At 41.5% G+C, this 25,286-nt stretch overlaps 1 protein-coding gene across 1 annotated transcript in view; it reads left to right on the top strand.

The window, feature by feature from the left end:
• NEK1 (NIMA related kinase 1) overlaps positions 1-25,286 on the top strand; it is a gene marked incomplete in the record, with an annotated part of 3,475,820 nt that overhangs the window by 2,638,483 nt on the left and 812,051 nt on the right. The window contains 1 exon segment of the mRNA XM_044062568.1: positions 16,592-16,750. Coding sequence (XP_043918503.1) covers positions 16,592-16,750 — 159 coding nt within the window.

Consider the following 25,286-nt stretch of genomic DNA (forward strand, 5'->3'; position numbering starts at 1 on the left):
AAGTGCTTAGTTACACTCAAGGACTGTGGCTGTTGGATAAGGGTCCCCCAGTTGATTCCATGATGGTTGTTACAGCCACCAAAAAGGAACTTGCAGAGGAAAGTATTTCTGTCCACCCCTAACAGAGAGTCTTAGAGCACTGAACAGATTTGGGAAGTGAACTTTTGCTTCATTGACCTTCGCTATGTGGTCTTTGAATTACCTAGCACATTTAATAAGGTTTCAGAGGGATTTGATGAAAGATCTTACAAAATCCCTGTCAGAGACCAACTCAGCAGTGAATAAAAAGACAGTCTTTTTGCAATTGGCAACCCTTCAGTCCCTGTTAATTGCCTCTATTAATCTGATTTCACACACTATGGAAAGTGTTTAGAGAGCTGTGAGTTCAGGCATGACTGTTAAGAGACATGCCTGGATGCGCCACGGCAAATTTGAGGAGTCCTACAAGACATCCTTCATCAGTACACCGTATGGTAGAGCTACCTTATGTAGACACAAAGTTAGAGACGCTCTTCAGGAGTGAATAGGATGGGAAAACCTTATCTGCCTTGGATACATTTTCCTACCCCTCAGAGAAGCTTCTCAAGAAACCAGAAAGGGGATAGAAAGATGGTGTTCAGTTAACTGCAAGGGTCCTGTCAGTACTCCAATGTAGATAGATCTTCCCATGACAGAAGAGTGAACTCCAATGATAGACGTCACCCACAAGGTGGGGGGGGGGGGAGCACAGAACCAAGGCTTTGGATGCACCTTTACGTAGAAGCTTTTCCAGCTCCTCTGAAAGGAGGCAGTCGAGGGGGACTTAACTCTTCACCAAGAAGCCTGGGTGTCCATCAGCAAAGATAATTGGTGCAGAAAATACATACGAGAGGTTATTGCATTTACTTTTCTCTTCCCCCACCACCTTTTCACCCATGAATAATTCCCAACATATGACTCCATCAGAGGAAGGAAGGAGCCTCAGAGATACAAAAGCTACTAAGAAAGAGTCATCCAAGAGGTCCCACCAGACCTATGAGGACTCGGAACTTATTCAAGACTCTTTTTGGTGCCAAAGAAGACTAGGGACCTCAGGTTAATTTTGGACATAAGCCACTTAAACCAATTTTCAAACACTCCAAGTTTTGAATAGTTTCGGTTCAGTCCATTCTCCCTCCTTTTGAGGAAGGACAATTGGATGTGCTTGATAGATCTCCAATATGCTTAGTGACACATAAAAAATAGGCAGATGATCCAGGAGATAACTTTGCTTCTGGCTGTGAGGCAGCCACTTTCAATTCAAGAGCCCTGCCCTTTGGACTCACCATAGTCCCCAGGGTGTTCACCAAATGTATAGTAGTGGTTGCAGCTCACCTGAGATTTTTTGGGATTTTGGGTGTTTCTTTACATCAACTCTCTCTTCACTCCCACCAGGCATCTACAGACGCACCCACCATCTGCTAAAATTTGTCTGGGCATCACAGTCGACTATGACAGATCTCACCTCCTTTCCATCTAAACCATGGAGTTCATAGGGTCTAACCTGGATACAGTTTCTCAAATGGCTCAACTTCCTCAGTTTAGATTGTCCAAATTAAGCTTCAAATGAAAATTCAGCTACCTGCTCAGTCACCACCAGTCAGGCTTGTCGTCCTACTTCTGGGGGCAGTGGCAGCCTGCATAGTCCCTCTTCCCTTAGTGAGATACTAAATGAGAGTACTACAGTGGACTCTAGCAGTCTAGTGGTCTGTGAATGGACATCTCATAGCATCTCCCATTCAAATCACAAAGATCTGCCAACAGCATGTATCCTAGTGGATCCACTCACCAAATGCATCACAGGGCCACTCCTTTGTTCTCTCATTGCCCAAGGCCATAGTGAGCATGGGTGTTTCCCAGTTGGGGTGGTGGGGGGGCATTACCTGAGACAGTCTAAGGCACGTGATCCCCTTAGAAGCCAAACTTCACATCAGTGTCCTAGAGATGAGGGCAGTCCTTCTAACATTGTAGGCATTCCAAGACATCCCTCCTTGAGGGATAATTGCTGTACAGATGGACACCATGTAAGTGGCTTGTTACGACAACAAACCGGGAGGAACCTGCTCTTGTGTTGGGAGGGACTGAGAGTGTGGCAATGGGCAATCTCTTCTAACTAGTTTCTTTTAGCAATACACATTCCAGGGAAGTCAAGAGTTTTAGCAGACAGGCTGAGCAGATATTTTCTTATGCCTCATGAGTGGTCTGTCAATCCATCAATGGCAGAACAGATGTTTGTCAGTGGGACTAGCTATGCTGCAACCTGTTTTGCTTTGTCCACAGTTTATTTATTTATTTACATTTGTTGGCTGGGAGAGTCCGACTGGATTAATGCCCATTTTCAGCTGAGGCCCGGGGAGAAAAGCTCCAGCATACAATTTACAGTTAGTCATACAAACAAAGATGCACTGTAAGATATATTACTTGTCAAATACAGCAGAGGTAGTTCATAGCTTTAGTTATAACAGAATTTGTAGAGGACATGTTTACCAATTGACACTGTTTATATTAAGACTGGAGGAAGTGGAAAAAGATTCTTGGGGAGAAGAATATAGTATTGTGTTAAAGAAATGCCTTAAGGTGTTGCTTTTTGAAGTCAGGAGCTAGAGAGGGGTATGGGAAAGAGGGGAGTCCAAGATCACCCAGGGTTAGCACAGGCGCATATCCAGTGGGATGTGAAATAAAGTTTGAGTTTTTTCTTGAATTAAACCAAGGAGGATTCCTGAGTTAGATTTGGTGGCAAGTGTTTCCAGGTTTTGGTAATGTAGTTGGGGAAGAGGGAGTCATCTGCTGAGTTGCGGGATTTTGTAGTCCCGAGTAGTAGTTTTTCAGTGGATCTGAGTGGCCATGCACTAGTGTGGGGAGTTATTAAAGATTTGAGTGCAGGTACCTTATCAGGGTGGTGAAGCACTTTATGAGCAGCATTAAATTGGTTGTATAGAAGGAGATTAGGGAATTCGAGCCAGTTGACTAGTTTGAGGTTTTGACAGTGATGTGTACGAAATTTAGAGTTCCTGGCGAAACGGGCTATGTGATTGTAACATAGTAATAGTTTGTTTAGGTCAGCCTTAGCCAATTTGTTAAGTAGAGGGGATGCATACAAAAGTGTTGATAGGAGGTGAGAGCGGGCAATAGTGGGTCTAGTTTCTTGGGTTAAGAATGCCCTGTTCCTATACACTGAACCAGTTCCATATGCAGCAAGTTTTTTGCCGTAATCCCCCCTAGAGGGGGAGTCACTGCAGGACTCTCTCTGATTCATGATTGCCCCTGGGATCCATTTTGCCTACCCTCCTCTCCTATCAAAGTTTTTACAGAAAGCTTATTGACACAAGAGAAAGGTGATCCTCATTCCAGCCTGTACAAGTGTAGTTTCCATTTCACTGGCCTCATCTGATATGCCCTACTTGGGTTCTGGATTCCCTTCCTGTTCTGTCTCACCCCTCCAGGCTACCTTACCAGACATAAAAGCCATCATGTAGACCTTTTGGTTTGTCCACTTCCAGTGATGGCTAAAAAGAAATGGCAAAGTAGGGGGGGTCCAAAAAAGTCTTGAGCCACCCTGAAGCATGGACAGTGCAACAACTCTGAATGGGTATTTAAGAGAGTTTGTCAATCTGTCCCACCCTGTCCTGTTTTTTCTTCCAAAAAGTCTAAGACTCTGTTTTCTGTGGGAACAGATTATTGCAGACAAATGGGCTCTGAAAATCATTCATTAATCTTACAGATGGCAGTGGGAGGAATTTCCTCCTTTCCAGTGGGCCATTCCTCATCCTCCAGGTCAGACTCTGTTTCCACTGGTTCTTTATCACATACTATCCCAAGCAGTGATAAAACTAGTTCCTCCTTCCCAACTGGGAAAGGGTTTTTTATTCAAGGACGTTCTTAGTGCCAAAGAAAGAAAATTATTTGAGACCAATTTTGGATCTTTCCTAAACTTGTTTGTGATGTAGACCCTCACAAATAGAAACTACATGAGGGGTCTTCCAAGGTCTGATTCATCTGTGGGGAGCTCCTCAAGTAGATCTGTTTTCCTCCTCTGAACAATCAACTTGCAAGATTCTGTTTCAGGACTCCATGCAAGAAGATCTGGAAGATGAATGCTTTTTCTTTTCCTTCCACAGGAATGTTTCCTGTATACTTTTACAAAAATATCCAGGGTACTTCTGAAGATTCAGTAGTAATCCCTCAAGATCATTGTGGTGACTCCCTTCTTTTAGAAATGGCCAAGGACAATTACCACAGGCTTCCTCAGAGACTGGATCTACTCACACAGCAACGGGGTGTTTGATACACCCCAACATCAGTCAACTTAAGTTGACTGGCTGGATGATAGGGTCTTAATTCCTTTTCTGCACCTGTTTACTGAGGACGTGCCGCTGGTACTAATGCAGGCAAGAAAACCTGCTACTAGAAAATCATATATTAGCAAATGGAAAATGTATTCTAGATGGTGCCAACAACATAACCAGCACTAATTTAGGCCTAGTTGTTCTGTGATTCTACAATATTTGTGGGAGTTACTATCCTGTGGTCTTTCTTATTCCTCGCTCAAGATTCATTTGTCAGCCATTTCAGTATGTCTGCCCATTGATCCCTGTCTTTCAGTGCAGTCTGATGTCAAAATGTTGTTTAAATGGGTTTTGCATAGGAGACCTCCAAGAAAACCAGTGTCTCTTCCTTGAGATCTTAAATTTGCATTAGAGAAGCTAACACCTGGTCCATTTGAGCCAGCTAATTTGGTTGATTTGAGGTTCTTAACATGGAAAACAGTTTTACTGATTGCTCTGACCTATGCAAGAAGGGTATCCGAGTTGCAGGCTGTTATGGTGAGTCAGGTATCTCACTTTCCATAGGAACAGGGTTTCTTTGAGGACTGATCCTTCTTTTATGTTTAAAGTGGTGTCCGAGTTTACTTTAAGCCCAACTATCTCCCCGTTTTCTTTCTTGAACCTAAAAATAAGGGAGAAAAGATACTCCATCCCTTGGATATCCACACACAACTCTCTAACAGAACTAAATCTTTCAGATCTTTGGATCAGTTCATTTCTTGTGAAGGGAAGGAGGAGAGAGAGAACCTGTATCAAAACAGACATTTTCCAAATGGTTGTTTAAGGCTATTACCTTTTCTTATACTCTGGATACCTAAACTATTCCCAACAGGGTTAAGGCCACTCTACTCAGCTTTTTGGAAAGAGTTGGATTCTAGAAGTGGTCTAGTATCTGCTATTTGGTCTTGGGAGGGTGGCATAATAGTTAAGGTGTTTACCTTAAGTTACAGCCACAAGATACAGGGTTTGATTCTCACATGGGGTAATTGGCTAGGCTTAAAATGGCCCATAACAGCAGTTAGCATAGTACTAGCCTACTACTGTACATAGTTTTGCAAAGCACTATGATTGAATCCTTCTGTATGTCCAGATCAAGCTTTGCTAGGACTGTTCTCCGAGGACTGTTTGACTCTTCTCTTTCCACCTCCCAAATGTATTTAGCTAATGTTAGCTACCCATATATCTAAGGCTACTGCATCAATGATCAATATGATAAACATAGTACAGTTGTGTAAATAAAACTTAATATAACAGTAGATGTTCAAATGATCACTGCTACAGTAGCTGCTCCCTCCTTCCCTCTTGTTGTTTTGTGTTTATTATGCCAGGGTGTGGACTTTTTTCCCCCCTAGCATCATCCTTTCAGTGTTCATCCTCCCTCTCTCTACTGGTGGGAAAGCTCTGAAGGACTTCACTCCCAAATTTGTCTTTCAGTCAGCTCAGCTCGACCTGCCTGACAGTTTGGGTGTGTGGAAGGTGCCCTTAAACTTTGGAATCCTGCTGTCAGTATAGTGAAGGCTACTGCAGCAGTAATCATTCTAATATCTACCGTTGTGCTACGTTTTACCTATACAACCATACTTTATTTTTCTCTTCTCCTAGAATTACTTTATTTGGTTAGGATAGTGCTGGTATTGAGTGTATATATCATTTATGTTCGTATTTTTTTCTTGACTTTCACTTCAGGTTTGATTATCATTTAGAATGCTTGAGCAGAAATGCTTTTTACAGGGCTTTCTCAGATTCATAACATTGAATCGTATTGGTGTAAAGAAATTAAGGTTTTCTTTGTTGTTATCCATCTTTGATAATTATTTTCTGTTGTGGCCTGTTCTTTTTAATTGAAATTCTTTCATAATTCAGTTTTATTTTTTTATGTGTAGTGTTTCTTCAAGGACTTATTGTTTGTCATACTCTTTATCAGGATAATGTTCCCTAGAATGAAATACCTAACTTGCATTTTACTTAAGCTATTTCCACATAATATTGACAAATTATTAGTCTGCTGCTTAGAATATGCATTCTAGTGTGCATTCCCATTTAGTTGTTATTCTAATTAAAAGTCAAAGTTCAACACTATTTAAGTATAATTTTATGTTAGGTTTATTGTATAAATACTTATGTGCATGTACCTTTGCATGTTAATTTAATGCTAAAAAATGTTATTTCTAAAGCTTTTTGTTAAAGTTGTATTGCTTTCCACTCTTAGATTCTTGTAAAAATATGTATTTATTGTGTTCAAGGATAAAATAAAAATACACATGGCTACAGTGTTAGTCTGTGACTTCTAGCTGTTTAAAGATCAAGGGTATTTTTTTTTTCAGACTTTGGTTTTCCATAAAGGAGTTCTCACATGCATTTTGTTGCATGAGAACACACCTGTGGTAAGTTGCTGTTGGTTACTGTTAAATACTTTATACATTGTAAAAGGGTGTTGAGCTGGCACCGTAAAAATCTACTGCCAATCATTAACGGACCGGAGTTCTGCTGTGGCGACCCCTGACCGGGAAAAGCCAAAAGAAGAACATTGTAAAACTCCTTTTGAATGCAAAAGTCCTATAATCGTATTCCATCATCATGCATTAATTATTACATACCAGCAGGGCATACTTATTACAAAGTGCTAACTAGTACTATACAGTTTGTAAATCAGTTCTGTAATTGCCAAATTCTTAAATTAGCAGTTTGGCAAAAAATGCCTCTAAGGTTTCTGGCAAACTCCCAATTCAAAATGTCAGTTACTTAACTGCTTTACAGTTGTTTTCACATTAGCAATTAATCATCTGTTTTGCATTCTGTGATCTATGCTTGTTCCACGTGGTGGTGGACAAAAAGATATTTTAAATTAATAATTTGCTAAAAACGTTTGTTTTCAACAAAAGTGTTCTGATGTATGATGCATGCAAGCTCTCTTACATGGAGAATCATAGTTAAAAATACTATTTGTACTTTAGATTATGATAAGCACTAACTTGGAAAACAAGAACTTTAGTTGAGCCCCTCCAAATGTACAGTTGGAGTATAATTAGCTTCTGGGAAGTCACTTTAAGCTGCTCTAATATCACATCTGTACGCAATGTTTTTGTGATTTAAGGCAGTGACTCCTTGGTCATGCAGAGTGAAGTCTGTGGTATCCTGACTATGAATCTTCATAGGTTCATAGGTTCATACTAGGCTATCTGCCCTAGGGCATTTATAAGCCTAGCCAGAGTGTGTTTGGCTTTCGCCACCCATTTTAAATTAATTTTGCTATGCCCTTTTTTGAGGTTAGTATACTGTGCCTCTGTCTAACAGTGACACAGAAGTGATACCCGGGGTAAACCTACGATCCTCCATCCACTCATCAAGATTCCTCTTGAAGAGAGTCAATGAGGGACTCTGCCTAACCTGGACTGGGATTTTATTCCAGAGTGAAGGGAGCCTCTGGGTTAAATCTGTCCCTCCAGCATGTCCTATTTATTTCAGTGCTGAGGTTCAAGTCTCTCGAGCGCGTAGCTCAATGGGATTTGGATTTTCTGAGGTGCAGCATGTCCATTAATTCTGGGTTGGACATGGCTTTATACATCAGGCACAGATCGCCTCTAAGCAGGCGGTATGCCACTGAGTAGAGCTGGAGTTTCTTTAACCGGGCAGCATATGGCATCTGTTTGAGCCCTTTGATCCTCTTGGTGAGGTACTTTTGGGGTCTTTCCAGTTGCTGCAGGTGTCTGGTAAGGTACATCCCAAAAGGGGCATTGTACTCAATTATGGGCCTGATGAGGGATGAGTAAAGAGGCATGATGACCTCCCGTGATCTAGATGTGAATCCCTTCATGATTAGGTGGGCTATATAAAATCTTTTTCTAACCACTTTGGCCACTTGGTTGTCAGATGAGAGATTGCTATCAACTTGGGTCCCCAGGTCCCTAATTACTTCAGAAGCACTTCTGTAAGTTGATGTGTTGAGGATTGTTTCAGAAAACAGGTACTAATGTGTATCTGAAGTTGTTTAAGACCTAGTATGTATAACAACTTGTTAGAGCTTAAAAGATTTTGACTTACGTGTTCTATTAACAAAAATAAAAAAAGAGGAGAATTTGAGCTTAGAAAGGACTTGGTAAGTGACTTCTTACCAAAACTGCAGATGGAATCTGTAAATACAAAAATAACTGGCACCATGAAGTGCAGAACAATTGAACTTTTCCCTTTTCCATGTGGTCATTGGACTTTGTCCATACCTTTGCACTGAAAGATTCACAAAGAAAAAACAGTCGATACAGGGCAGACACAGATTTATTTCAGGTTACAAAACCAGCTGGTTTAACTATAGGAAATCTCTTTTTCTAGCAAACGTACTCTAAAGAGTGCAACAATCACTGGTATTATTTATGAATGGGGCTCTAGAAATAGAGAAAGGAGACTTCTAGTATGGCATCTGAGGACTCTGATGCTTTCCATACATATCAACCATACCAAATTTCTTGGAATTTACTGTTTTTTAGGTTCAAATAGTGGGGTGCCACAACTTTCCGAGTGGCTGCTTTAATTCTCGATTTCTTTTATTTTATTTTCAATTTTAAAGAAAGGATGATGCCATCACATAATTGCCAGTATATCCTGTACCTTTCACGACTGGACTGGACTGCCTGTCAAAAATGCAGAATAGAAAATATATAATTAAGTCCCAAGGTTCACCCAAAGGAGGTGGTAAGGAAGAAACAAAAAGGCTTGGCTCCCTGTGCTTTTTCCATTAACAAACATGGTGATCTAAATCAAAACAATTAGCTGCCACAACACACAGTCACTTTAGGTGTTCAAACGCAGGCTGCTTTGAGACACACACTGAATTTTATTTTTAAAGCAAATTATGAAATTAATCAATGTATTTATGTTGTCACTACTATTAATCACACAGCAAATCAAATGTCCATCATGGGCTTGTATCACAACAAGGATCCACTGTAATTTTCTTGCCCACCCAAAACGGTTAGGTACATAAAAGGAGATAAAATTCATATAGGTTCATAGGTTCATACTAGGCTATCTGCCCTAGGGCATTTATAAGCCTAGCCAGAGTGTGTTTGGCTTTCGCCACCCATTTTAAATAAATTTTGCTATGCCCTTTTTCGAGGTTAGTATACTCTGCCTCTGTCTAACAGTGACACAGAAGTGATACCCGGAGTAAACCTACGATCTCCCATCCACTCATCAAGATTCCTCTTGAAGAGAGTCAATGAGGGACTCTGCCTAACCTGGATTGGGATTTTATTCCAGAGTGAAGGGAGCCTCTGGGTTATGAATCTGTCCCTCCAGCATGTCCTGTTTATTTCAGTGCTGAGGTTCAAGTCTCTCGAGCACGTAGCTCGATGGGATTTGGATTTTCTGAGGTGCAGCATGTCCATTAATTCCAGGTTGGGCATGGCTTTATACGTCAGGCACAGATCGCCTCTGAGCAGGCGGTATGCCACTGAGTAGAGCTGGTGTTTCTTTAACCGGGCAGCATATGGCATCTGTTTGAGCCCTTTTATCCTCTTGGTGAGGTACTTTTGGGGTCTTTCCAGTTGCTGCAGGTGTCTGGTAAGGTACATCCCAAAAGGGGCATTGTACTCAATTATGGGCCTGATGAGGGATGAGTAAAGAGGCACAATGACCTCTCCTGATCTAGATGTGAACCCCTTCATGATTAGGTGGGCTATATAAAATGTTTTTCTAACCACTTTGGCCACGTGGTTGTCAAATGAGAGATTGCTATCAACTTGGGTCCCTAGGTCCCTAATTACTTCTTCTGTACTTAATGGATTACCACCTATGTTGTAATTTGTGGGTACTTTGTTTTTGCCAAAAGGGATGACTATACACTTTTTGGCGTTTAGCTTGAGGCCATGGCTCTGGCACCAGTTGTCTGTTTCTATGAGGCCCTTTTGGAGGATGCTTGTGTCGGCTGGAGAGTCGATTATGGCGCCCAGTTTGCAGTCATCTGCGAACTTGGTCAGCCACAGTCCTTCCGTGTTGGCCTGTACCTCCGAGAAATATATACCGAACAGGAGAGGTCCCAGGACTGAGCCTTGTGGGACGCCACTTGTAACTGGTTTGGAGTCTGACATGGCTCCAGCAATTCTAACCATGTGGGTTCTGTCCTTGAGCCAGTTTGCAACCCATCTAGTGACATAGGGGTTTATATTTAAGCTGGTGAGCTTATCTATAATGCCCAAGTGGGGTATTGTATCGAAGGCTTTTGCGAGGTCCAGGTAGGCTGTGTGGACCACATTCCCCTCGTCAATGGCCTTGGTGACTGTTTCCAAGAAATCATCCAGGTTTAAGAGGCAGGATCTGCCCTTAACAAAGCCGAACTGGGTAGGATCCAGTGTCTGTAGGTCCCCAATATCTTTATTTATGAGGTCCATGATGGTCCTTTCCATAGCTTTGCAGGCTAAGCTAGTCAGGCTTATGGGGCGATAGTTTCCAGGATCCGTTGAGGCACCACTTTTGTGGAGAGGGACCACTGTTGCTGTACGCCACTCTTTGGGTACATATCCTGTAGTAAGGCTGAGATTGAACAGTAGTTTTATGTTTGGGTTTAGCTCTTCTTGGAGTTCATGTAGGACACAGCCCGGGACACCATCTGGTCCCATTGATGCTGTGTTTTTTGCTTTGGAGAGGGCGGCTCTTACCTGAGCATCTGAGATGTCAGGGGGGCAGCACTCTGCTGGGATAGATATTTGCCCTTTTGTTGGGGATGGGGGGAGAAGTTTGCGCTGAACCTGTCAGCTAGGATGTTGGCAATGTCTGTGGGTTTGATGTATTTTTTGTCATTTTGGAGTAATTTTGAGCAAATCTGGGAATTCCCACCCAGATTCCTAACATAACTAAAGAAAGCCTTGTGATTATCCTTAGTGTCCTGTGCAATTTTTCTCTCGAAGCTGACCTTAGACAATTTTATGAGTGCCCGTAGTTTTTTGCTAATACTGATCAGAGATGCCTTCCCTTTTTGGGATTTTGCTCTATCATGTAGTAGCTTCCTTCTTCGATTGTATAGTTTGTTTATGGCTGGGGTCCACCAGACAGGACGTATGCCTTTGGAGGATTGGGTCTTGGTTTTATTTGGGATTGCATGATCCATGCATTCCTGAAGGTGTTCATAGAATGCGTTTATAAAGGATTCTGCGGTCTGGGCCGTATTTTCCACAGGCTCGGGGGCTTTGAAGGATTCCACCTCGGTTTTGAGGAGTGTGAAATTTGCTTTAGAGAAGTTTTTCACTGTGGTTTTCTGGGCAGGGGGTGGGGTCGGGATGTGAATATCCAGTGAGATTAGTTTATGGTCTGATCTTACCAGTGAGGGATACACTTCTGTAGGTGACATATATGTTCAATCCAGCCACTCTGTCTACTTCCCTAAACATTCTTGTTCCAATCACAAAAACATCATGAGCTTTCCTGCTTTTCATGGCAACCCTTCAAATACTCAGGTTAAACGGTATGGACCAACAAAACATTGTAATACATTGTGTGCAGATGTGGATTCTTTATTGCACCACAGACTGTCACCTACTTGTTCATGTAATCAATATAGAGGCAATGTTTTTCAACTTACTTACAGGACTTAGGGCTGTGAATAAAACTGTCACATGCAAAATACAGTCAATGTTATGTTGTCCTATCTCACCTTCGTTCGTTGCTGGTTGGTTCGGACTGTACAAAAGCTCGAGAGCTTCCATTGGCTCGAGGCTGTACCCTATCTCATCATGCTGTAGGAAGAATACCCAGATCTCATTTGCTGCTAAACAGATTGGGTGCTCCATGCAGGCTCTTGGCTGAGTAGAAACTTCTTTTCTTATACTTTTTACAAAGATGATTCAAAATTAGTTTAAAATAAGTTGTTGTTATATTAGTTAACATTTTCAGCTGTTAGGGTTGCTATCTTGTGCTTTCCGGTGTTCGTTGTTGCTGCTGTTTATTTTCTCTGGTGGCCATCGTCTACTGCTAGGCCTGTTTGACCTGTTCATTCTGTTTCCGATCTTGGCCAAACTCGTTTAAGTTAGAGAGTTTGGAATAGTTTCCTTTTCTTGTCTACCTCGGGTAGTCCATTTGAGTTAGAGGGCTCCCTTGGGCCCATTTAAGTTAGAGGGTCCTTTCGGCCCATTTAACTTAGAGGGCTTATTTTTCCCTTACCTCCTTCTATATTAGTGTTATAATATATCTTTGTTTATGCATTAGTATTATAAGGTTGTTTTTTCCAGTTAACTAGTAGAAAAAAAAAAAGTGTTGTTTTTTCTTGTGCTTGTTTTTCTGGTAATGTGTTATACTGGTAGAGATGTCTAAGGACCCTAAAGAAACAAAACCTTCAGGTTTCAAAAAGTGTGACAAGTGTAGTCAGAAGATGTCAGTAATTGATGGACACACCAGCTGTGTGTATTGCTTGGGTGTTGTCCAAGTTTAGGAGTCTTGTTCCTTCTGTCATGCCTTTAGTTCTAGGATATTTATTGAAAAAAGGAACAAGCTCGTAGTCAGAGGTTTGTTAAAAACCCACTTTTCTGAGGCTTTGGAAGAGGATCAGAGTACCTGAAAGACGTCCGAGAAATCTCCGTCCTCCAGGTCTGAAAAGTCAAGTAAGAGAAAGTCTTCTGCTGCTTCAATGTTGGAGCCGGCAGAAAAACAGGCAAAGGATTCATCTTCGGACCTGAAAGCTTTCGATCTCGATAAATCTACGTCTTCGGTTCCAGTTGTGATCTCGGGACCGACAGAGTTCAGTTTGGGAGCCGTTCCCCAGTATTGGAACTGGTCTCCCCAGTCTTGAGATCACTGCTGTTACAGCCTGTGAGGTTTCTGACCCTATCCTGTCGATCATCCAGAAGCATTTCAGACGATGATGTGGTGTGAATGGTAAAGTGGCTTTTATGGATGCTGCCGCTGGCCAAGATACTGTCAACTCCAACCCACAGGGATTCGAAGCTGACCAACATATCTTCTCCTACGTCGATTCCTCCTCTGACCCATTCTGGGGCTTCGGAGCTGGAGTGCTTGGACACGATTGTAGCGGAATCGTCAGTGCCGAGACCTGCTCCAGGATTGTCTGGCCCAACTACTGCTCCAACCTCCTTGGCTCCATCAGAAGTCGAGGGATCTAGAAGATGACTCTCTCCCATTGGATCCAGGGAGGAGAGTTGGATTGGACAGTTGACTGACCCGAATCTACCTCTCGGGGCTTCGGTGTGGGTGAGCTTGGTGCCTACATCGGCCTCTGAGCCTTCTGCCTTGGTTCAGAGGGGGGGGTTTCTGGTTCCTCAGAGCCAGAGGCTCCTTTTGATCAGGGACAGGAGAGGTGGCTGTCACCTCTGACTGCTCTGCTGTCAGTTCCTAGTACTCGTCCCCCAAAAGCGCCAGTGTCCGCCTCTGTACTATCGTGTGCATGCAGGTGTGGAGACCTTAAACCCCAGGACACCCCATTAGGTGATGCAATCTCTTCCAAAACATCACCCGAGTACCCCTCCGAGGAGGTCCCTCGGATGAGGTTGTGCAAGAGGAAGCATTTAGACTCCCCTGAGGAGTCCAACATGTCAGACACGGACCTCAATGATTCAGAAGGGTCATCCTCTGATGATGTCTCCTTTGCAGACATCCTAGAGATCCTCAGATAGGTGGCTGGAAGTGAAGTCCATCATCTTTTCTGAGGACGAGTCTGTGTACCTGGAGGGTTTCCGGTCTTGCCCTTCCATTTCTTGTGTGTCTCCACAAAACGTAGACATTGTGGAGAAGATATGGAAGAAAGAAAACAAGATGAGATATTGGGGGCAGATAAGTAAGGAGGGCAGGTGGTTTGAATGGGAAGAAGTCAAACCACTTTTTAATCTGACTTCTCAAGCACAACTACTATATGTGGATTAGTAACAGAAAATAAGAGAAAAGAGATTAAGCTAGAACTAGTGTAATGTCTGATAGATGCTAGAATTAAGATGTGGGATTAAAAATATAGAGGATACTCAAAAAACATAAATTAGAGCAAAACAGTCCACAAGACTGGGGATTGAACTCTCAAACAGTGGGGAGAAAAATGTTTAGCTCCCTGATTAGCAATAAAGTCTAGAAAATTTAACATATTCAGGTGGAAATATCTGCAAAATTTTGCATATCTGAAGACTACAAAAGAGGTTTCCCTTAGTAGAGATGGAAATGTGAAAAAGAAGAATGTATGGGAACATATGATCTGGGGATATGAGAGGCTAAGACACTGTTTTGATGAAATATAAAATCTTAATAAAGGGCATACCAGGGACAGAATGTACGGTTTCAAAAGAATTTGTTTCTAAGCTGAGGGAAGATTGAGAGACCGAAAAATGTTATGGCATTAATTTGCCTTATGATTGTTTTAGAGAAGGTTATTACTAGAAGATAGAAATCTATGAAACAACTGAATATATAGAAAAGATGGCCTATAATAGAGTTAAGAGCATGTGAGGTAAAGATAGTAACGCTTAATAAAGTCAAAGGAATAACAATGAGATAATTAAATGGAATTTGTGGACAGTAGACAAGAATCAAGAAATAAAAACGGACATGGCTTAAAAAAGAAATGAGGAAGAGATAAAGAAGGTAAATGAACTGATACAGGAAAAATCAGAAAAGGAGAATAATGTAATATCCTGGATTGCACCCATTGTAAATGGTGTATATTTTTTGAGGAAATAGAGTGAGTTGGGAAACATATAATACTTGTTTGCAAAGTGTAGGGGTTGACACACATTTGTGAAACAGATGTGTGTGAGAAAAACAGGAAAAAGTGTCTTAGTCACAATCCTAAAAACAGTCTTTTGTTTAACAGGAAAAATGAACTGTAACCATCAGATGTAGACAAAGGTGAATTCTAAGCGCAAGGAAAGTGAAGAGGAATGGAGATTTAGCCTAGTCACTGGTGGAAGAAAAATATAGTGCACATGCATGAGGATTGCACAAGTTATTTTATTTCAACTTTATTTGAAAAATAAAAGTTTTGAAGGAAAATTAAAGAATAGAGGAAGGCAGTTATGTTGCAGCTTGGATCCTTTATCAAAGTCCTTTACTCACTGTGATGATTAGTAGAACAGAGCAGAATTCACAAATCATCTTAGTTTTTTTCTTTTTTTTTCTCCTTGGACAATGCTTGGCAATGCTGAAGATGAAATTTTAACATTTATTACCCAGAAACTAGGACAAGAGCAAAACTAATCAACTAGGGCAGTCCTGACAGAAAATAAAGTAATAAAGTTCAACTTAGCTAAGCTTTTATTCCAGCCAATGAAATGTGGTAGGTAGAAAACAGCTTACACATTCAGCGTTACTCTTTAGTAGCTGTTGGTAAAATAACAGCAGTTACTCCAGCAACCTCTAGTCCTTTTGGTATGTTGAAAAAGATTTTTCTGGTAAAAGTATTTTTAGAACGACAGGTGTTAAAATAATATGATAAACCAGATATTGTAGAAGTGTGATATAATTCTGCTACTGGGTTAGACAGCATTTTGCAGAAAGACCTTGCATTATATTGTATCAGATAAGTTTTACATTTCCTTCAGGCTTAAGTTGTGGCTTGGAACACTTCCTTGTAAAACTGTCAAAGGTTTCATTGTCTTTTTCCTAAAGTCTGCTAGATCTTTGGTTATCAGTTTGCATGTCTTTCATGAGTGTTTTTCAGACTGATTGTAACTATTAGGATCCATGTTATTGAACAGCAGAGGTTTTTGAGAATGAATTGTGAAAGTATGTTGTCATTTTACAGCGATACAAGCTGAATTAAGAAAACTTGCAAAGTAAAATAAAATACTCATTGAGACTAGAGTGCTTTCCTTCCTTTCAAATTCAGCTGTGTATCTGATGTGATGATATTCACTGAACAAATCCCAAGTCTTCAGCATTTCTAGTCAACTCTTGAAAATTTTAATAAGAAGAGAAGTGGAAAGTCTTTTATTAGTTGTCTTATTTTCTGCTTTGTGTTTCTGCTTCATGTTTCCTCTAATCCCACAAGCCTGAAATAGGATAAAGTGGATAACCGGAGAATTAATAAAACTTCTTTGCAGGTTGCTTTAGGTGATCTTGAGGGCTTTTTACAGCTAACAGGCTGTAATTTGTCAGATATCCCTGAGCTAGGGGAGGCTGTCATGGCTTAGAGCTTTTTTGTTTGTTTCTTGTTTTTATCATGGTTTTTATGCAGCATGTTGTATCATAACAGTCTAACTTTTCTTTCTTTTCTGCCATACTGTTGTAGAGTTCACTATTAGTGCAAATTTTGTCTCTTCCTTTAGGACTTGCAGTGGGTGAAATTGTTAAGAAGGATGTTGCTGAAACACAAAGGAAGTCATGTGAGAAGAACCCCACTAACACTAATGTGAATGCATTGGAAAATGCAAAGCTACAGCTTCAGATGGCAGTTACAGAGCAGGCAGCTGCTGAGGAAGATAGTGGTAAGTCAGTGAGGCTTTTATCATTTTTTTTAACTTTTATTTAGCTTAAGTAACTGGATTTGTCCTCATTCAAAGGAGTGCAGTATAACTTTTTTTAAACAAGACTTCTTCAATCATTATGTTACATCAGGACACGTGATTCTATGATATTTACTGGTGCCTTTTCAGACCTACCACTGATAGAGCTATAACATCTTAAGGGTAGGAATGGCTATATTTATTCATTAGTTTATTAATTTTTGTCATTTGTTTAATGTTAATGGCTTTGAAGTTGTCATCAAGCCTATTTTGCTTTTTCAAGAGATACTCGAGTGCTACCTAAACTGATTTGGGAAAATTTGGGACAGGGCACTGGGGAAGTTATTTAATTAATTGGCTGTGTAGATGCTACTGAGCAGTGCCATAGCAGCCAAACTGTAGTGGATGCCAAATGTTTAAAAATGTTTTAGTCTTATAGGTTGTATGGACAGCTTACAAAGTAGCTGTGAAATGATCCTGATCTGATGATGTCTCTTTTCATTCTTACAACTGGGTTCAGATCCAACCGTCTGGTCCAACCTCGGCCACATGTAGAAGACTTTGGATCCAATTCTTGAGCTCCTTCCCTCTACCCATAATGCTGTATTCTCTCTCTAACTCCTCAGATCTCATTTGCCACCATAGTGCTAAGATGGAAGTTCATTCTTAAGGTGGTAAGCAATAGTATTTTCTCTAGTTTTCTCTCAAATTTTTACCTAGAACTTTCCTCTTCTTTGCTAGAGTTAGTAACTGCTTCTTTCCTCCCTCTTTAGCAGTTGCTGGTATCAGGCTTTTCAATTTCTTGTTCTCCTCTCCTGACCGTTTTTCTCATAATCTTGGTACCATTCCTGGTACTTTTCCTTTTCATTCTTTTTATTCCCGTTTAGGTATTTCTTTCCCCCTTTTCTGTCCTAGGTTATCTATATAAAAAAGTGTTTAGTAGATTGTTAACCATTTTTTCCTTAGGCTAGAAAGTTACACTGCTTGTTTTCCTCTCGTTAATATGTCTGAGAAACCTACTGGATTCAAGAAATGTGCTTCTTGTGGGCATAAGATCCTGAACTCTGATGCCCACATAAGTGCATTTATTGCATGGGAGGTGACCATCTTACTTCTTCTTGTACCGTTTCCACCACTTTTAACCCCAGGGCTCTGTTGGACAGGTGCAATAAGTTAATATTAAAAGGCTTGCTTCCTGCTTTTTCTGGGGCTCAAACCCCCTCCAAAGCACTCCAACAAGTTTCCTCATAGTCCAGGAAATGATCTCTTCACAAGTCCCTGACTGCTTCTTCAGATCCATTAGAGAAGATTAGGAAGGTTTTGGATCTGACCACTTCAGATCTGAAGCCCTTTGGACCACCTTCAGATCCACAGTCCTCCTTGGATCTGACAGGCTCTGCTCCTATTGTGAGTTCCCCTTTACCTTATACTTCCTTCTCGGATACTAAGCCTTCAGATCTGACAAGCTGCAGTCGTACTCCAGCGCACACCCTGAAACCTGTATCTCCTTCCTTACCCACTCAGCCTTTCCAAGCATCAAAGAAACACTATTGTCCAGCATCCAGAGAGTCTTGAAGGTCTTTGAGGAGTTTGACAGAGGCAGATATGGATAGGATCTGAAAATTTCTCAGGCCTCAGATACAGATGGGGTCCTGCCAGCTCTGTCCCCTCATAGGTCCATGAGTGCACCTGCTGATCCCATTCTTTCTCCTACTCCGATCCAACTCATGGTTTCAGAGTACCAGGATACAAGATCCCCTGAGAGGTTCATTGTCAGATCCAAGGTAAGTATCCTCTTTGACTCTAATGGTGTCCCTGACTGATTCTGATACCTTTGGATCAGAGAAGGTCTCAGATCTGAGAGGTCGGCACCGAGACTGAGGGATTGGGTTTGGCCCCGACTTTGTCAGATCCATCCCTTCCCCTTGGAGCCTCAACCCTGGATAGTTCAGATCCAGTTCTCGCCATGAGACTCGGATCCAGGGGTGGCCCCAGCCTTCCTTCCCAGGAGGCTTTGGTTCCAAGGAGGGGAAAAGAGGTTTCCCCTGGTCCTTCAGCATTCAAGGTGGTAGAAAGGGCTTTCTCTTTGCAAAGAGAACCATCCTGTCTTATCTCGGATCCTAACTATTGCCCCTTGTTGGGTCCGAGTGCTGAGCCCATCACACCTGTTTCACAGGGACAGCCAGTTCCAGGAAGTTTCCAAACAGGTTCCCTACAAGAACTTTTCCCTTCTTCTGGTACTCAACCACCCCACAGAAGTGGTCCCTCAGAAGAGGATGTGTAAGAGAGGAGAGACACAAATTCGCCCATGGAATCTCTCACAGAAGACACTGGTTTTGATGAGTGAAAAAGATCCCCTAGATTGCACCCAATGACATCTCCTTTGGAGATATCCTTGTAGTCCTCAAACAGAAGGGCATCTGTTCTTCACAATCTCCTTCTCCTGAAGAGTCAGAGTTTCTAGAGGCTTTCGATGCTGGACCATCTATGTCTTGCGTGACCCCTATGGCAGACGAACCTATTCACTTGGTTTTCCACTGAGCTTGGAAGGAACTGAACGTTGTCAAACCAATCCCCAAGTACCCAGACAATTTCTGGTACCTACTGCTGATGGACCTCACTGGAGAAAGGGAGGCCCACTTTATGCTATAGTGGTGGTGGCAGCCACCAAGAAAAGGAGCTATAAGAACAAAGCTCCTCTGTCCATTAACCAAACAGGGAGTCCAGAGCGATGGACAAATATGGAAAGCAAGTGTACACATCTGCTACATTCCTGCTGAGATCTGTATCAGATACTCTCTCTGAGTCCGTGTCTGTGGAGTACCTCAAAGGTTTCTCTCCAACTGGCCACTCTGCTATCCATTTGTAATACATTGATTATGCTGATCTCCCACGCAGAGGAGGGTGCCTCAAGAGCTGCCAGTTAGGCATAGCCATTAGGAGACATGCTTGGATGAGGCTTTGCAACTTTGCGGAACCCTTCAAGACATCCTTTGTCAATGCTTCCTTTGATGGCTCTTCCTTATTTGGCTCACCAGTTAAAGACACATTCACCCACAACAAACAAAAAGTAAAGACTCTGTCTGCTAGAGGAATCAAGTTTTCTACCCCTCCGCATACTTCTTCTAGAAACTAATGAGGTGGTAAGATGTGGTTCAGAAAATCTCAAGGACATTTCCTGGATTCGTGCTGGGATAATTCCTCCAGGGGCAGAGGAGGAAACTTCAATGGAAGGATGTCATCCTCAAGGCAGAGGGGGCTCGCAGAATCAGGGCTTCAGAGATTCCTTTTCTGATATGGGTCTGTCAGTACCCCTGAAGCCTTGCCCATCTCTGAAGGCAGTCAGGGTAGTTGTTCTTTGCACTTAGATGCCTGGACAGAAATAAAAGAAATTCATGGGTGCTAAGGGTCATATCCAGAGGTTACTACATACCATTTTCTCTTCCTCCTCCTGATCGAAAAAGGAAACTTCCAGATGTTCCACCCAGTCAAAAGGAACATGCAGCTGTAGAAATACAAATACTGCTCCAAAAAAGTCATCCAGGAGGTACCACCTGACCAGAAAGGATTCGGAACGTACTCCCACTTCTTTTTAATGCCAAAAAAAAACCAGGGGCCCTAAGACCCATTTTGGATTTAAGCAACTTAAACCAGAGTTTCTATAAATTCCAGAGTGTCTACCATGACCATTCAGAACTTTGTCTACTTTACATACTATGTAAAGAAGACAAAGTTCTGAATGGTCATGAGTCGGTCCATCCTGCCTCTTCTGCCCAAGGACGATTGGATGTGCTCGCTAGATCTCCAGGATGCATACTATCACATAAAAATGTAATGGTGATCCAGGAGACATCTTGCTTTCAACTGAGAGCTCTTCATTACCATTTCATAGTACTGCCCGTTTACCAAATGCATGACAGTAGTGGCAGCTCACTTGATACTCAAAGGATTCCAGGTGTTTCCATATCTCGACGATTGGCTCGTCACCGCCCCATCCAGGGATCAACTTCTACAAGCCAGGGACTACTTGCTACAGGTTTCCAGCACTTCAGGCATCTGTATAAACCATACCAAGTCAAACTTATTCCCAGTACAGATTCTGGAATTGATAGGAACCCTCTTGAATGCTACAACTCAGGTGGTGTCCTTACTTCTCTGTCGCATCACATCTTTGAGGCTTCAAGTTCAGGCCATACTATCCTACCCATTTCTTCCAATACAGTTAAAACTACAAGCTCTTTGGCCGATATCAGCTGCCATAATTCTAGTCCGTCTAGCAAGGTTCTTCATGCAAATCCTTCAGTGGACATTGGCGATACAGTGGTCCATACTTTACCAGCCCCCTGTTGTTTCCCATAAAACTTAACCCAATCGGCAAACATCATATTCGCTGCCAGATTCAGTCTGACAACCTTTTTCTGGGAAGACCATTTTCCCTGCCACCCCAGTTGCCACCGAGACTACGGATGCTTCCCAACTAGGGTGGGGGAGGTCGGCATTTCATGGGAAAGATGGTCCAAGGCATGTGGTCCCCTCTGGAGACCAAGTTACATGTCAGAGTCCTAGAGATGAGAGCAGTCCTGCTAGTGTTACAAGCATTTCAGGATGTTCTCCCTCTAGGGACTGTTGAAATTCAAACAGACAACATGCTGGTAGTCTGGTACATCAGCAAGCAAGGAGGGGCCCAATCTTACCCCCTGTGCAGCGAGGCCATGAGGGTTTGGGACTGGGTGATTGCTTCAGACCGCTTTCTCATAGCAACACACATCCAGGGGAAAACCAACGAACTAGGAGACAAGCTCAGCAAATCCATTCCAATTCCTCACAAGAGGTGTCTCAGTTAATCTGTGGTGAATTTTGTCTTCAGCTGCTGGGGCCAGCCTTGCTCCAACCTATTTGCCTCATCCCTCAACAAGTGCATCAAATAATTTGCTCTGATCCCACCTCCAGGGGATCACTGAGGGATGATGTGATTTAGGATTGGCCCCCAGGTCTCCTGTATGCTTACTCCCTCTTCCTCTGATTCCAAAGTTCTTACACAAAGTAAGCAGATTGAAGAGCTTAGTCATCCTCATTGCCCCCTTCTGACCTCGGCAGGTAAGACTTGCTTCCCCAGTTCTTGAACTTTCTTGGCCTCCCAGAAGGGGTCTACCAAGAAGGTCTACAGAAGCAAATCGAAAAGATTTTCTGTTTGGGCTTCCAGCCAGGATATTGATCCCTTTTCAGTGCCTGTTGCAGCCATTCATCTCTTTTTAACAACTGTTTTTAAAAAAGGGGGCTGTTTTTTTTTACTATTAAGCTTCATTTGGCAGCAATATCTAATTTCCATTCTGGAAACAAATCCCTATCTCTGGCTTCATCCAAGATTGTGTAAAGCCTTTATGAAGGGAGTCTTTCTTCTCGGAGCCCCAGTAAAAGACTCCTCTCCTCCTAGGGACCTTACTGTGGTCCTTCAGGGTTTAACTTAGAAACCCTTTGAATCAGCAGACAAATGTAATATGAAGTTTCTTTCTTGGAAAACAGTCTTTAGTGGCTGTTACTTCGGCCTCATCAGCCAAGCCTCCTTATATTATTTTTCATAAAGGCAAAGTATCTCTACAAACAATCCAGCATGCCTTCTTTCCTAAAGTGGCGACGGAGAGTAACATTAACTAGTCCATACAATTACCAGTCTTCTTTTCTTTCCAAAATGTATGAATATGGAGGAGTATATGCTTCACCTGCTTGATGTGCACAGCTAATTCCATTTTTACCTTCACAGGACAAAGCAGTCAGGAAGTCCAATCAACTGTTTGTATCCTTTTCCCCTAGCCGCTTGGGCCAGACTATCTAAATTCACTCTAGTCAAATGGATTACTGATTGCATTTCACTGATTTATTCCCAAAAAAGATTAGATTTACCACAACCCCTAGAGCCCCACTCGACTCGGTCTGCGGCTACATCATTTGCCTTTTCAGTCATAGACATTGATGATGATTGTGCAGCAGCCACTTAGTCTAAGGCTCACATCTTTATTACACATTACAAAGTGGACATTGTATCTAGAATCAGAGCTTCATTTGGTTTGTCAGTGCTCTGGAATGCCTTTCCATGAGGGCCTCCCAAGCATACCTCTCGACCTAGAAACATCAAAAATATAGACAAAGGCCCATGAAAAATAGGTACAAATCTGTATGCTCATTAGCATACAATATGCATGCATACTTATGTAATCCCACCTACTCCAGTGGAATTGTGGGATACAAACTTTCAAACGCAAACTGAAGAACAGACAATCAAAATATGGCCCAGACCCTATAGTAAATAGTAACCATTTTTTTTTTAATCTGTAGCAATGATGTTCACTGGGAAGGGAGAAAATAATGAACCTGAGGATTTTGTTTTTGGTGACTTGCAGTATGTGGGTTTTGTGGTAAAACTTGGGCATTTAATAGTAGGCAATATTCTACTCTTAGCAAAAGAATGATACAGTTTGCTAGGACCTCCAAAAGTCATTCTCCATGGCCTACTGATCAGTGGCATAGCTAGAGTTTGTACCACCTGGTGCTGACTGAGTTTGCCATCCTTCCCCCCTCACGGAATCATGGTCAAATGGGGCCCCCCCATACACAGCCTTCTCCCCCTGCAGCCATTCCAATGTCCTATTACTTGGTTATTTCGCCACATTTGCCATAAACACTGAAACATGCATACTGCTTTACTTCTACAATGATTATTTGGATTTCATTTAAAACGTGTACTTTACATTTTATATCACAAACACTAATAGCTGCTAAACAAACCAATACAGTCTCACAATGAAAATAGACTTAGCATTGAAACAACATTAAAACCCACAGTCAAAGAAAATGCACCTGGCCAGTGGTGGATAAAGATTACCTTTGGGCTGTTTTCAAATCATAGGCCCCTTGCACTTGAAACATACATGTGTTATTTAATATGCCTTCCTAACTGTATTAAATTATATTTCTTGTATAATACGGCACACTTGTTAGAGTGCATTTTAAATTTATTGTTTTGAACATTTTTCCAGTAAGCAATGAAACAAAATGCATGAACCAATAATGACAAAACTGCCCAATTCAGAACATTTCCATCATAAAAGTCTACTCAAACTTCTACAGTCTACCAGTATCAATAAATATGCACAATCTCTGCAGAAATAAAACTAATCTAAATTCCACATTAAAGAGAGATGTAACTAATGAAGAGGTTGCTGCTAGAAAGCAACTTTATATTTCATTGATGTTCTTAGTGTTTCACTGTTGCAGTCATTACATTTGGGTTATCCTGCTGGCAGATTGTCATCAGTCGGCCTGAATTTCAAAGTCTTGGGTCCTGCGTCGGTTGCTGTCACTTCTTCCCTGATACAAGAACTGAAGATGGTGAGTGAAAGGAAAACTGCTCTTACGACTGGTAAAAACTCACGATAGTTTATTGAACAATTCCACACGACTGGTTAAGCGCTTTCGACTGGTGATCAGTCTTCATCAGAACAAACAACACATATCATCCCAAAGTATTTATACACATCCTAAATCACCTTAATTGATGTTTAACTAATTAAAATCCCGCCAAAAAGTTTAAAGCCATATTACACATTTTCTATAATACACTGTAAGTAAACCAACCTTAAATCAAGATGTGACTTTCAAATACACATGTAATATAATAATATATACAATAGTAATATATGCAGTAATATATACAGTGGGTAAAACCTCTTGGTGTAACTGTAATTATCCATATAACTATCTAATAAAAAATCTAATAAAAAATAAATATATATAAATATATGCACTTCACTTGTGTGATAAAGTTAAAAATCCCAGTAACAAACCTAAGAGTTGAAATTTACTCTAAAGCTAAAAAAGGTTTTATACTTATAAAATCATTGAGACCAGGTGGTCTCGTGGAATCCGTTAGGATTTGCCATTTACTGCAAGCGGCTAATTTCATTTTCCAGTCACCCCAAATGGGCGGACATCTATCTGTTCTACAATGGAAAACAAAAAACCATGTTCCTCGCCTTTATCCAAGATGTGTCTGTACAATGCATTTTTGGTATCTTGTTTCCCTATTTTGTACGCATGTTCAGAATCGTCTGTTCAGCTGTCTCTCTGTCTTGCCTATGTAATGGGCGTTGCATAGTTTACAGACTGCCAGATAGACCACATGTTTTGTTCTACAGTTACCACATTTGCTTTTTATAGTAGTATGACACAAATCATTAAGTTGAATAGTCATGTTAGAATTAATGTATTTACACTGTTTGCAGTTCCGCATTTAACTGTACCCTTATGTGATCCATGCTTTGATCTTTCTGCCTTATTATCGGCTTTTTCTAATAGCCTTTTTATATTTGGGGCAGTTTTATATACACATCTTGGTTTACTACCCAATAGCTCTTCCTTGTCCAATACTCTAAGTGTTGACCAATGCCTTTCCAATATTTCCTTTATAATATGTGTGGTCGGGTGTACATAAGGACACAAACTCTTCCTGATGTTTCACTAC

Source organism: Protopterus annectens, chromosome 2.part1 (assembly GCF_019279795.1).
Source record: "Protopterus annectens isolate FY-2018-M chromosome 2.part1, PAN1.0, whole genome shotgun sequence".
In the NCBI taxonomy this organism is placed as follows: Eukaryota; Metazoa; Chordata; order Ceratodontiformes; family Protopteridae; genus Protopterus; species Protopterus annectens.